Source organism: Morus notabilis, unplaced genomic scaffold (assembly GCF_000414095.1).
Source record: "Morus notabilis unplaced genomic scaffold, ASM41409v2 Scaffold396, whole genome shotgun sequence".
Lineage (NCBI taxonomy): Eukaryota > Viridiplantae > Streptophyta > Magnoliopsida > Rosales > Moraceae > Morus > Morus notabilis.
Genome location: NW_010362367.1, coordinates 12,010 through 26,912, shown reverse-complemented (window position 1 = coordinate 26,912; position 14,903 = coordinate 12,010). Strand labels below are relative to the sequence as shown.

Below are 14,903 nucleotides of genomic sequence, written 5' to 3'. Positions count from 1 at the left end.
ATAGGAGCGACTAAAGTTATGGATTGATATCGAATGGCCGACTTCCTGAAGAAAAATTGGTTTCACATAATCAGCAACAAAGTCTTCGACTCAAAAATTTTTGTCTACTATTCATGATACCAATATCTAGGTACTTGGTGTAAATTGGTAATTTGCTCTTCTTAAAATTCTCACTTTTGATCACGTCTGATAAGTCCTCATCTTATCTCATCAGTCATCATATAAAAAGGAAAACGTTGAACAGAAAAAAGTGGGATAAAAGAAATTAAAGAAGGAAGAAGAAAGCTGAAAATGCAATTTGCTCAAGAAGACTATGCTGAATGCTCAAATGTGGAACGACAACACGTTATATATTTATTTAAAAGTTGAATTCATGAGGAAACTTTAAATTTTTTATTAGTAGTAGCTTGAGGGCACGTCCCGTTAGTAACATTTTTTTTACTTTGCAATCTGCATTTTTTTTAAAAATTTATTTAAATCTATTAAGTAAAATAAGTATATTTTTGATATAAACATGTTTTTTTAATTGTTTCTTTGTGATAGTATTATAAATAAATATTTTAATTATTCGTCTTTTTTTAGTCAAACTGAAAAAAGGCATGCTAACCATGTTTTTGTAAAAGGATGACAACAATGTTTTAACAATTATAAAAATAAATAAATATAGCCAACTTATAATCATTTTTCAAACTAAAAAATGATATTCATAAAAATTTTACAATAACAGTGAAACTTACTAGGAATTTTTAAATTTTAACCTAAATAAAATTATGGTTCAATGAAAATAACCAATTTCATATTATGCATGATGATGGTTGAAATTAAAAGTTGAAAAAATATATACATCTTCTCTATTATAAGTATAGAAATATAGAAAAGAGTATAGAGATTCACAAGTGAAAAAAAAAGGATAATAAATGAGATGTTTCAAGAGAAAATTAATGAAAAAAATATTTTGATGCAAACATTAAAAAGTACAAGATTTAAAAAAGAAGAAGGAAAAAAGAAGAATATTTAAAATACAATTAATGAAAACAAGAAGAAAAAAAAAAAGCTGAAAAATATAATTTTAAAAACCAAAAAAGAAAGGAAAAAAAAAAAAAAAACTTAAAAGCAAGCAAGCAAGATGTTGAACTACAAAAATTTCAAAACCTCATCCATGTTTCTTATATTAGGTAATAGATTATTATAAATGATCTGTGTTAAAAGTTGTGTCAAATTTTATCCTTAAACTAAAATATGTGTTAAAGTTAGTCCCTATGTTAGGCCACATTATAAATCACTCTACTTCTTCTTCTTCTTTTTTTTTTTTTTTTCTGTAATAAAGCACATTTATAATGTACACATATATAATTTCTATCTATTTATTTTACAGAGGAACTAATTTTGGCTCGGCTCTTTAGGTCAAGCACTAATATCTTTAACTCTTTCTATTTAAACGTTTTCCATTCATTAGACTAACTTCAGCATATTGTTTTAGATCTTCCTTTGGCAGAGCCTTCTTATTGATGGGTTAATTTATGACTATTAAATTTGATTAAAATCATATCAAATTAAAAAATGTGAAATAAAAGTTTTTATAAAATAAAAGTTTCTGATGCAAATCTAACAGTTAAAAAGAGTCATTTCAGTAATTTATTTTTTCAGTATTTACTAAAAAATTTCTCTTCTTTTTTAATTCGGATACTAAAATATTTAATACAACTTTCGACAGATGAATTATTTTGTAAAAAGAGAAAAAAAAAAAATCAAGGACCGTCATAAATTTAGCTCTTTTAAGTTGTTATGTCATTTTTTTTTATGGTAAAACACGTCGTAATTGTCATTATGAATAAAACGGCAGGAGCCAGGAGTTTCAAGTTCACATTGGTAGAATATAGTCACGTGTTTGGAATGGTAATCTATTCAATTTGAGGTTGCGGTTTTGTTATGTAATAGTTGAGGAAGTGTTATGCACGTAAAAAATAATTTTGTTAGCTTGGTTTTACTTTTGCATTAAAACAAGGAAATTAAACTGAAAAAATTCACAAAATTAAAAAAAAAACAAAACAAAACATTTTAAAAAGAAAAGTTGAGGAGAGAAAAAAAAAAGAGTGAGACTACTACGTGACATCCTTATTTCTTTAAGAGAGAGTGCACTTGACTCTTTTAATAGTTAATAGATTATTATATATATATATTATAGATTATAAATTAGATAAAAATTTACAACAAACAACACAGAATTGCTCATATTCCATATTAGACTATTAAAAAGTTAATTTAATAGCTAAAATATTAGTTCCTATCAATGGAATGTCCTATTATAAGTTTTGCGCATAAAATAATTACAATGTAAAGGTGATTTTAATAAAAATGAAAAAAAAAATTGAGTGAGCACTGTTTGGAGACAAGTTGAATGTTTTATTAATGATTCGATGAAATAGTTTGGATTTAGGTTGAAAAAAATTACTTTAATAGGAGTAAAGTAAGAAAATATAAATATTTTAAAATAACACGCTGTAGTGAATAAACTGTAAAAGAGTTTTTAAAAGAATTAAGGAAAAAGAAAGAAAAAGAAAAAGTAAAAAAAAAAAAAAGAAATACAAAAAAATTGGGAGTTGACAAGAGATAACTGCAGAGAAATTGATGAAAAGAGGGCTTTACAGATTATAGATTTTTGAAATGTTCTATTAAATCCAGAATACGTCTGTGCTGTATCCTTTGGACAAAAGAAAGAATAACGCATCTTTATCTTTGACCGAAGTTCCTCTTAGGACTTCGAACAAGAAGAATTAGAAAATAAATTCAGGAAAGGAAAAGTGCAACTAGGGCTGTTCATGGGTTGGGTTGGTGCATGGTAGAATTTTTTTTTTCCCACCCCAAAGGGTGCGGGTTGCACATATTTGGCCCCAACGATGTTAGAAAAATTTCACAACCCAACAATGTTCGGGTTGGGTTGGGGCGGTGCGGGGTGGGTTGAGTGGTCGGTTTCAACATTCAAAAAATCAAAGACTTAAAGTTCAATATAATATTCAAACTTCATCATTAAATAGAAATAGCAACCATCCTTATCAGTCCGGCGAGAGAGCACCGGAGAAAGTGGGCAAGACGGCGGCCGAGAGGACTGAGCAATGAGGTGAGAGTTATGAGGGGGTTCACGGGAGAGGAAGAAGAGGGAAAACTAAAAAGGAAGAGGCAAGAAGAGAGGGTTCACGGGAGGAGAGACCGAGAATGAGATTGTGAACCCTAATGTTAGCGAGCTTAAGGTAGAACTTGGACAGTTCGGCTTGGGCCGAAAGCTTGGGGGTATGTTGTGCGGGTTGGGTTGGAGATTGTGGGTTGTTATGGGCCCAACCCGCAATCCGCCCCAAACACTTCGGGTTAGAGGTATAATAGACCGAAAATTTAAAAATAATGCCGGGGGTTACTTTTTTCAGCTTAAGTTGGGGCAGGATGGGTTGGGTTTGCGGGTTGTTCGGGTTTATGAACAGCCCTAAGTGCAACATGTATGGGCTATGGAATGGTCAACTTGAATTTCGCTTTAATTTGGGAAATATGAGGGTCTAAATAAACTGCTTCTGTTCCCTGGTAAATGGTTGTCGACACAATTATAGTGCTTTATGAAGTAAAAATGACACATTTCAAATAATCATAAATTCATAATGTAAGATAGATAGCTGATCTTAGTCGTCAATTAAATTTCCTGCAGTAAACATTATTTACTTTAATTTGTCGCCTATGCTGGTACTTCTCAATGTTTTGTGGTCCTCTTCTTATTAGTCTCTTTATGCTATCTTCCCCGTCATTGTTGTCGTCACAAGATTTATACAATTAGACCAGCGCCATTTAATCTTTTTTTTCTCGGTAAAGTCTGTTTTTGGCTAATTTGGTGTGCTTTTTGGTAGATTTTCAGTCTATCCATCGAATCCATAATATCAACACAACAAAATAGAAATTCGACTATTTATTCAATTTACTTTCAGTCTATTTATCTTTTTTTTTTTAATAAGTAAACTGGATTCAAAACATCACTTTTTTTTTTAAAAAAAAAAGAAAGAAAAGAAAGAAAAGAAAAAGAGAAAATTGCATAATTTACTCTTTAAGATACGGGTCTGAATTTTTACCCCTCATTCTTAATTAATTCCCTTTTACTAATATAACTACTTGATTAAAAATTTTATTAATCAAGAGTAAAAGAATAAGAATTCTAATTGATACATTTTTAAAGGGGTATTGTCTCATTTCCCTCATTTCCCTTAGAAATGACAAAAAGACAAACAATACAAGTATGAGAACAAAAACTGGGAAATTTATTGTCGTCCTGAAACATTTATTAATCAATTGAATGAAGCAAGTAGATTGGTTAATCAAACAGGAGTTGTTGACGAATTCAATTTAGACTTGCATGAGATTAGCCAAAAAAAAAAAAAAAAGTCCATGCAAGTGTTATTTATTTATTTTTATTTTTTTATTTCCTTTTCCCTTTTACATTTCACTTCTTTGACCACAGGATAGCCGGTGTGAACCACTAACTTGAATGAGCTAGAGGTCAATTTTAATTATTTTTTAAAAGAACAAAATATATATTATTCTCCTTCAAATGGTGAATGTAATTAGATCTTGTTAGAACTTTGACGTTTAAAAAAAATGGTTAAAAAATAGATACTGGCTTAAGACAAGTTGCAAGTTGGCACACCAAGTTGCAGAAGACCAAAGAAAAAAGTTAACAGCGGACTTAACAGGCTACCTTATCCATTTTATATCTTTATAAGCGCATAAAAAAAATCAGAAAATTACAAAATTTGCATATTCATTACTTTCAAAAGTTTGTATATATTGTACATGTTGTTAAAAACGGAAACATAGAATTTGAAAAGCATGAAGAAGAATCTACATTGTCCTAGTTTCTAGACAACAAAAGCATATAGCGCATAAAAGACTACAAAGAAGATTAAACACATTAAAATATGGTTAACCCAACAGAGTCATTCACTTTACGTATCAGAAATAGTGCAAAATACTATTTGAAAGCATTTGAAACAGAATAAATGAAGTCCAAGAAGCCAGTGCCTTTAAGAAGTCCTTTGCCAGTTAAGAGTTCAAAATCCAACAACAAGAGGAAGCCAATAACAGCTGCTTTCCCGTTTATTACTTCATTCTTCCCAGTGAAACCAAACCCTTCAAGATTTTCATCAACCACCATCCTTACCTAAAATGCACAACAATATTAAAATAAACAACACTAGAACTGGTGATATTTAATGCCTTTCGCACCAATAGAGCAAAAGGGTTTCTAGTTTCAGCTGAACTCAAGAGTTATGTGGTTACCTCCTCCACATTGACATCAGTTGCAGTTACACCAGGCTGAGCCTTGCCGCTAAACACAATCTCTGCGGACACATTAGGGTTTACGCCGGCTCCTCTCATGTTGATATAGATATTTTCTTCATCAGTTTTCACAGGGAAAACATAGAGTGTCCTCAGAGCAGGTGTTAGAACTCTCAGCACCGGGTTTTTCGGGTACCATTCCTTGATTTCCCCCGTTCGAAGATCGAATGTGCTGTCAGTGGTCGGGCAAACTATGCAGCCATCCTGTATAGAAAAAGGAAGAAATGAGTATTCGTGAGCTTCTTCACCACTCTTTCATACCAAAATATATATCAACTGAAAAAACATTGAAGGAAAGTACATGAAGTAAACCGTTATACCCGTCTAATAGAAATTACTTATAAAAATCCACAAAAGTCACATCATTTTAATCCTTAAATAGGAAATATTGTACCAAATTCAGCATTCATATCTGTTGACGGTGGAATTTCGTCAACAAGATTACGCCGGGTTACTTCTAGATGTTCCGTCGGCTTACCGGCACAAATTTGGTATATATTCGGATTATTGTTGTAAAATGTTGTATTTAGAATGAGTATGGTGCTAAGTGTAAAGACAGTGCTTGAATGGAAGTAAAAAGACACACAAATTTTATAATGGTTCACCCTGTAAAAAAGAGCTACATCCACTGTATAATGTATTTCTCTTTTTCTCTTCTCAGATAAAATAAAATCCAATCTCCTTTCCTCTCTGGGGCTTTGCCCTTTTTATAGGCCACGGACTTCATATGGGCTTCTTTTGGACGGACTGTCACATGGGTTTATAATGATGACTTTTCCCAAGTGGCCTATCATCCCACTTGATTGTAGCCTGTCAACGCCTTTTGGACTGGTCACTCACTTCGTCCACTATTGCGGCTCTGTGGATCCTCTGCGGTTTTTCATTGGTCCATTCCAAGCGGTTTATGGGCTTGTAATCACTTCCTGTGCAGCAGACCTTCTCCAAACCCAGACGCAACCTAGGGATCTCCAACTTATTATGTCAGAGATCTTTCTTGGGGTACGGACCCAGTTGCCCGCATTCTGCCCTCTGCGCCTATACTAGGCAAAGCGTAGCCTCCTTCACGCGGCCGACCCTATCGTGGTACCTTTGATCCGCAGATCATGTAGGCCTCAGCTGCATGTAGGGTCGACGGTCTTATGAATCCCCTCATACGATCGACCCTTTCACCATACGAAGGGGAAACGAATTCCAAGCGTCGACAGTTACCTGACGTGGCAAGTATAGGGCCACGTGGAGCACGGTTATTGTCCGACGCGTAATTGCACATTTTCCCACACAACAGCTGCCCCCAGGTCGAGATTTTCCTTTGGACTGCCTCGAACTAGGTTGGGACTTGCCCTGGCCTTTTTGTTCGCTTCGGGTGTGGGAGCCTAATTCTGAACCTTCCTTGTAATGATGGTTCTGACGCTTCAAGAAGTGTAAACGTCGCGTTGACTCGACTGCCAGGCTGACGTGATCCTTGATTTAAACGGATGAATCTGAGCCGTTGGATCGTGCTTCTTCGGCTTCCCGCCTCCGTCGTTGCCGTTCGATCTTGATCGGTTGCCCCCGCCATTAGATTTACTAGGATCCCATCCAACGGCCAGGGGTCGAGGGTTCATTTCCCTTTAAATGTGCTTCAAACGGAGACCATGTCTATCCAAATTTCTGAGAACCGCCGTTACTTTGCCCAAATTTTCCCAGAATCCTCCCTTTTCCATCTCTCTCATTCCATTCGGTGTTTCGCGAAGTTCTTTTGAGCCAAGCTCCAGATTTCGCTTCTTCTCAAGTTCCTGGTAAGTCCCCTTATGATAACCGCATTTGTGTAGTTTGTACTTTGTCTCTCGGTTTCTGTCGGACTATTACATGCTCTAAGGGAGGTTAGAGACTTACTTTGCGTACACCTGAACTCTTATAGGCTAGCTTTTTTGGTTTCTGGCTGACTGTAGAGAGTTTTGGAACTCTGGGTTTAGGGTATTTGACTGGTGAATTTGGGTTTCTTATGAACACTTGTCGTTCCTTTCTTGTGAACTGTCGACGGCTTTCTGAGCCATCGGCGTTCATACACCTTTGGCAGCCATTAATAGTTTTAAACAATCTTCGCTTTTCTTTCCCTCTCGACTTAGGATTTTAACTTAGCTCTTCACATTATCCTCTCTTTTTTTATATATATTAGAACAATGGCCCCCAAACCTTCTAACCGTAGAGAGGGTCCTTCATCCGTTGTAAGGCCGGACTCGCCTTGCTGAGACCTCATGGACGCCTTCCTCATCGGATGACGACTCTACCCTGAAGGAAGTGGAGAATTATGCGCCTGACCCAAGGGACGAGGCCAACAGCGTCGACCTCCTAGTTGAGGGGGATGATAGCGGCGAAGCTCCTCTGGTGGGAGGAACAGTGTGTGGATTCGCCGCCTCCGTAGTGTTATGAGTGGGGATCCCGATCGTCCATCGTTCACCGCATACATGATAGCCCCAAGGACTCAGAATAGAGACATTATTCTGGCTTTTAAAGACGGGCACGTAGATGGGAGATGGTTCGACTGTCTTCTCCCAGATATAAACTTTAGGTCCAACCTTCCTCCTCCCGGGTACCTTCCAGTATACACCCGGGCATTCACCACAGGGATGACTTTACCAGTTCATCCCTTCGTGAAAGACTTTTGGCATCACTATGGCATCACTCCTGCCCAGCTGGCGCCGAACTTTTGGTATTGTTTCGCCGGCGCCTGGGTTCTATGGAGTCAGCGGTTTGATGTGGACCTGCCGTTGGACGAATTTTTGTATATTTATAAGCTGTGCCACGTCACAAAGAGCGAGAGGTGGTATTTTTTGGGTGGTCACGGGTGATCCAAGCCCATCCTAGGTAAATTAATACAAGGAATCCACTCTTCCTCACATAGTTGGATACCTATGTTCTTCATGGTGAGGGGACCCTTTAATTTCCACCTCGACGACCGCATGCCCCGCCGCTGGAAAGTGCAAACGTCATTTAGGAGGCTAAGTGAGAACCATAGTAAACTGTTCCCCCTTTGTTCCCTTCTTTTTTTTATAATACTGACAGTAACCTCGATATGCAGTTAGCCACGACCGTCCGAAGCTTGCTGGGAACAAACGGGCGAGGATTGAAGAGGCTTTCGCGATTCTAGAGGACGATCGCCATATCGACGCCCTTTTGATCGAAGCCAACCATAGGGAAGCAGGGCTGATTCTTCCTCTCCCGGATCCCACAAACCTCCCTGCCGTTCAAGAGTTTTTTCATTTGAACGCAGAAGGTAAATTTTTTGGCCTCGCCCCTTTAGTTGATTTGATCCATGTCGACCCTTTGCCTCTAACCTTGTTATGTGTAGAAATGGCTTCTCTAAACATTCAACTTCCCGTCAGCCGTCGACCTCAGCCACAGGGGAAATGGAAGGCCAGTATTGGTACTTCCTCTTCGGCATCAAAGAAGAAGAGACCTTTGGGGGGGTGTCTCGGGGTCGACATCAGAGACTCCTGCGCCCAAGAGGGCTCGTCAGGAGGAAGTACAGGTTACTGGGGGAACCTGGACGCCGGTGGTTCCCATTCCGGACGTCGCCGAGGTTCCTCCTCCGCCCAAGGATTGCCTCCTCCTGCCTGAGGCGAAAATTATGGACCCGAACTTCCATGTCCAGGATGTCTCCGACGCCCAAATTGAGGCGATGCTGAATCTTCCTCCCCGCTTCTACCTCGTCTTTCAGGCCCTATACGAGTCATTTTTTGACAAGCATTGGGTCTCCGCCTCCTGTTCTTCTCTGGTGGATCGTCAGCGTATGCAGATATCCTTTCAGATCCATGTAAGCACCAATTGTCTTTTTTTTTTTTTTACTTGACTCTTACCATTTCTTTTCTCTGATTTACTTTTAGGGCATTGTCCTCGCCATCCTTAACCTCATTGACCTAGTCAAGGTTGAGTAACGTGGCAAGAAAATGGACAGCCTAGAAGTAAAACTTACATCTCTTCTTAATGATGCTAAGTCCAAGTGCTCGACTGCCATCGAGGAGAAGAATGTGGCCGCGGCCAAACTGGCGAGCCTTCAAGATAAGCTGGCCAAGCTGACAAGCCTAGAAGATGAGTTGGCCCATCTGAAGGCTTAGGTCGAAGAGACTACCAGGCGGACGGAGGCAGCGGCGAAAGAGGCGGCCGAGGCTAGGAAAAAATATTTTGCCGAGGGGAAAAGGAGAAGAACGAAGCCGAGCTTGCGGCGGTTAAGAATTACCTGGACTCAGAAGACTTCGTCGCTAAGCGTGAGGAAATTGTCGAAGAGTTCATGGCTTCGGAGGAGCTTATCGAAATCCATACTAAGGATTTTCAGTCTGCCGGGGGAAAAATAGTGGAATTGATTAAACAACAACACCCCGAGTAAGACTTGAGCTTTCTATATGTTCCCCCTCTTACTGCTGACGATGACGGCTCTTTCCAACCTGGAGACGGAGATGACTCGGTTGGTGGTGGCGAGAATTAAGAGCACATTTCCTATTTTTTGTTATTTTTTATTATTACTTTGAGACAATAGGCTCTAAGTCCACCGATCTTGTATATATATTTTTATAATTATATAATATGTTATTTCATATCTGTCTTTGGCACCTTTCAGGGCTTAAGTCAAAAAATGTTAATTGCCCCTTAAGGTCGTCGTTTTCGTCTTCCCTCCTTAGAGAAATCGACGATATCCCTTAGGGTCGTCGTCTTAGTAAATTCCTTAAAATTTGCTAAGTAATTGTCTCTCCTTCTTAGAGGAGACGACCTTTAAGCATCCCCTTAGGGTCGTTGTCTTAGCAAATTCCTTAAAATTTGCTAAGTAATTGTCTATCCTCCTTAGAGGAGACGACGTTTAGGCATCTATATACTTTTTTGTGATCCGTAGACCCTCTACTGCCCCCCATGTCTGCTTAAAAACCTCGAATTTTAGGCATGCATGTTATTAAGGGGTTAATTTCTTTGTAGTCTTTTGAACACTTTCTATGAATAAATTGATTCATATTATTGAACTATCAAAAATATAAGTGAAATGCGTAAGAATTCGTACATTATTAGTAATACAGTCTTAACTGCTCTGTATTCTACGGGTGTTGAATCCTTTTGCCGGCGAGGCTTTCTAGAACATAGGTCTCAAGTCGTAGCACATCCCTTATGCGGTAGGGTCCTTCCCAAGTCAGGCCCAAGGGACCAGTATTTTTTGGCTTTGTGCTCTGCGTCACTCTTTTTAATACCAGGTCTCCTGAGGCGAACTTTCTTTATTTGACTTTCTTATTGTAGTATCGTATTGTTCTTTGTTGGTAAGCGGCGAGCCGTAATTGAGAGTTGAGCATTTTTTCTTCTAATAAATCGAGTTCTCCGTTCATTGTTTCGACGTTGGCGTCGTCCTCATAAGCAACTGTCCTTAGTGTCGGCGTTTCAATTTCTACGGAGAGTACAGCCTCGACTCCATATGTCATAGAGAATGGTGTTTCGCTTGTTGTAGTTTGACTCGTCGTTCTATACGCCCACAAGACCTTCGGGAGTTCTTCAACCCATTTTCCCTTCAAATCATCCAGCCTTTTCTTCATAGTGTACTTCACGATTTTGTTGATGACCTTAACTTGGCCATTAGACTGTGGATGTATCGGAGCTGAGAAGTCTTATCGAATGCCCAAATCATCGCAAAATTTGTGCGTCGAGGCATTGTCAAACTGCTTTCCATTGTCAGACACGATCGAGTGTGGAACTCTAAATCTGCACACGATGTTGTTCCATATAAAGTTGGTGCAAGCTACTTCTGTGGTCGAAGTAAGAGCTTTTCCCTCGGCCCACTTGATGTAATAGTCTACTGCGACGATGGCAAACTTAAATCCTCCTAGCGCGAGGTGCAAGGGTCCGATCAGGTCGATCTCTCATTTGACAAAAAGTCATGGGCTAAGAATGAAAGTTAAGTTCTCTGAGGGTGCTCTAGGAATTGTGGAATATCGTTGGCACTTATTGCAACGCCAAACGTATTGAAACGCGTCATTTTTAAGCGTAGGCCAATAGTATCCTTATCTCAAAACCTTCAGAGCCAAAGATGGCCCCCAGTATGATTAGCACACACTCGTTCATGGATCTCCCGGAGGACCTCTCGCGCCTCACTGTCATCCATGCACCGTTGTAAGGGCGTTGAGAAGTCTCGTCTGTATAACAGGCCATCATATAGTAAGTACCTGGCGGCTCTATACTCAATCCTTCTGGCCTCATCCTTGTCGTCAAGCAACTTGGCATCCATCAAGTACTGGACGAGTGACGTTATCCAATTTTCAACTGCTCGAGTTGTAAGGACTTACACCTTCTCATCAATGGTCGGCCGCTCTAGCTCTTCGATGGGGACGACCCCTAGCACATCCGAATCTTTCAACGACGCCAATTTGACCAAAGCATGAGTGTTTGTGTTCTCGGCTCTTGGTACTTGCAGTATCTCATAGTCATAGCCTTTGAACATGGTGAGTTCTTCCTTTGCCTTTTTTAAGTATGCCTCCATCCTTTCGTCGCGCGCTTGATATTCTTCTTTCATTTGCCCGACCACTAACTGAGAGTCGCTAAAGACGCTAAGTCTTTCAATTTTCAAGTGGCTTGCTAACCGCAATCCTGCGATTAGCGCATCGTATTCTGCTTCATTGTTTGACGCTTTAAATTTGAATCGTACCGCCGAAGTGATTTTGTGGCCTTCTGGGCTTATTAGCATGATACCTGCTCCTGATCCAATTTTATTTGACGCTCCATCTACGTAGAGTTTCCACTCTACCTCCTTAATCTCTCCATCCTTTTCTATCACCGGCCTGTGGAAAAATTCTGCCATGAAATCTGCCAATGCCTGTCTTTTGATTGCGGTCCTTGGCATGTATTCAATGTCGAATTGACTCAATTCTATCGACCATTTCGGGAGTCGACCGGAAGTTTCGAGTTTTTGCAACGCCTGTCTTAATGGGTGGACCATTTTTTCTTCCCTGATTAGCATATAGCTTACGACATGCTTTGACACGGAGAGATACAAGCTTGGCTCCTCGTCCGATATGGGTTTTGACAAGATAGGGGGTCTGTCCAGGTGATCTTTCAGCCTTTGAAATGCCTCTTCATACTGCGGTGTCCACTCAAAATGCTTGCTTCCTTTCAAAGCGTCAAAGAAGGGAGCACATTTGTCTGTTACCGTAGATATGAACCTGTTAAGGGCGGCGACACATCCCGTCAACCTTTGGACCTCTTTTAGTTTCGTGGGAGACCTCATATCCTGCAAAGGTTTTATCTTTTCCGGGTTAGCCTCTATTCTCCAGTTACTGATCATGAAACCAAGAAACTTTCCTGATCCAACCCCAAAAGCGCACTTTAGGGAGTTTAGCTTCATGTGATATTTTTTCAGTACATCAAACATTTCTCTCAAATGTGTGACGTGCCATGTTGCCTTAGTGCTTTTCACCAGCATGTCATCAACATAAACCCCCATCGTCTTTCCGATTTGTTTAGCAAACATCTTGTTTACGAGCTCTAGTATGTTGTCCTTACATTCTTTAAGCCAAAGGGCATCACCTTGTAGCAATAGAGGCCCCTGTCTGTTATGAATGATGTGTGCTCTTCATCAGATGGATGCATAAGAATTTGATTATAACCGGAGTAAGCGTACATGAAACTTAACAGCTCGTGTCCGACAGTGGCGTCGACCATTTGATCTATTCGAGAGAGTGAAAACTCGTCTTTTAGGTATGCCTTGTTGAGGTCGCTAAAGTCAACACACGTTCTCCACTTCCCATTAGGCTTGATTACCAAGACGGGATTTAAAACTCATCTAGGATAGTGAGCCTCCCTGATGAAATTGTTACTGATCAATTTATTGACCTCTTCTTTTATGCTTCATACCTCTCTAGATTCACTGGTCGACGCTTTTGACGCTTAGGAGGATAAGAGGGGTCGACGTTTAAAGTGCGGCACATGACTTCAGAGTCGATCCCTTTCATGTCAGCGTGTGTCCAGGCGAACACATCGAGATTTTTCTTTAGGAAGTCTTCGACGTTGATCCTAAGTGCCGGGGGCAAGTCCGAGCCTACCTTTAGTACCTTCGTCAGCTCCTCATCATCCACCTGGACCTCCACTAACAGCTCGATTGGTTAAGACCATGTAACCTCCTCTTCGACTCTAGGATCTATGTCCTCAATTGGTCCTTGGTGTACCATTCTTGTTTCTTGTTTCCCTGGTTGGTCATATCCGCATATGGCGTCTGCGTATGCAACCCTGGACTCGTATTGGTTGTTTTTCATTTCCCCTACGGCATTGGGGGTCAGAAACTTGACCTTTTGATGGTAGATGTAGGTTATTGCCCTTAATGCCTGAAGGGTCGGTCTCCCGATCACAACATTATATTGTGAGCCCCTTTTAATCACCACGAAATTTGTCATCGTGGTTGCTGGCCTAGGCTTTTCTTCTGTGGTTATCGGTAGTCAGATCGTTCCTAGGGGGATGATTGAGTCCCCCGTGAACCCGTATAACGACCGGGTCGTTTTCTCGAGTTGCTCCTTTGGAATCCTCATTTTTTCAAGGCAATTGGAGTATAGAATGTCCATCGAGCTCCCGTTGTCTACAAGGATTCTGCATACGGTATGGTTTCCAACAACTGCCTCTACCACCAAGACATCGTTATGAAGAAAATGGACACCAATTGCATCTCTCTCAGTGAATACCACTTTTGTACCACCGAATTTTACCATCTCAGTCGTTTTGGTGGCCGAGAGGTTCCAAAACTTCTCCTGGTACACATGTCTCGCCTAATGAGCGTAATTCTTCTGGGATCTCCGCGAGTCTCCTCTAAGGTATGGTCCGGCATGGACGGTCCTTATGACACCGACTGGCTTACAGTCCTCTCCACGTCTATTATCCTCCCTGTGTCGATCGTTATTTCCGTGGCCGTGGCCTCTTCTCTCGGCTTTAAACTCTTGCAACCTCCCATTGCGGATTAATCTTTCGATCTCGTCCTTTAGGTCGGCACAGTCGTTAGTATTGTGGCTGACATCGTCGTGGAACCTGTAGCACTTGCTTTGATTCCTTCGGTTTGGGTCTGACATCATCGGTTCTGGTTGGCGTAATAAGTTCCTCCGGCCAACCTGGTTGAATATCTCTTCAACTCCAACGGTCAGCTCATGGTAGGAATCATACCGTTAGAACGGTTAAGGCTTCCAATTTTCCTCTTGCCTCGGCTTTTTCGTTTCTAGAGGGTTTGGGGCCGACGTGACCTGTTTGTCTCCACCTCGTCGTTTGCGGTTTTCTTGTTTCCCCGAGGTCGACTCCTGCTCTGTTCCTTTGTTTTTATTAGACCTGTGTTTGGGATCATTGGCGTCGGCTTCTTCAGCGTTGATATATCTCTGCGCCCGTGCTAAGAATTCTTTGTAGGTGGATGGTAACTTTCGATTTAGATCTCGTTTGAACGGCATGATCTTTTTCATGCTAGACAAAGTCCCCATCAGAGCCTCCCGGTCGGTTATATCCGTCGTGGCGGCGACGGCTTTTCCGTACCTTGCCCGCCACCCTTTTTATGACTC

At 40.4% G+C, this 14,903-nt stretch overlaps 1 protein-coding gene across 1 annotated transcript in view; it reads right to left on the bottom strand.

The window, feature by feature from the left end:
- Positions 1 to 4,907: 4,907 nt before the first annotated feature.
- The window catches only part of LOC21397426, a 13,397-nt gene continuing 3,401 nt past the window's right edge, over positions 4,908 to 14,903 (bottom strand). The window contains exons 2-3 of the mRNA XM_024167998.1: positions 5,311 to 5,574; positions 4,908 to 5,191 (exon numbers count right to left, since the gene is read on the bottom strand). Of these exons, the coding sequence (XP_024023766.1) occupies positions 5,003 to 5,191; positions 5,311 to 5,574 (453 nt within the window). The 3' untranslated portion in view covers positions 4,908 to 5,002. The remainder of the gene's footprint in view (positions 5,192 to 5,310; positions 5,575 to 14,903) is intronic.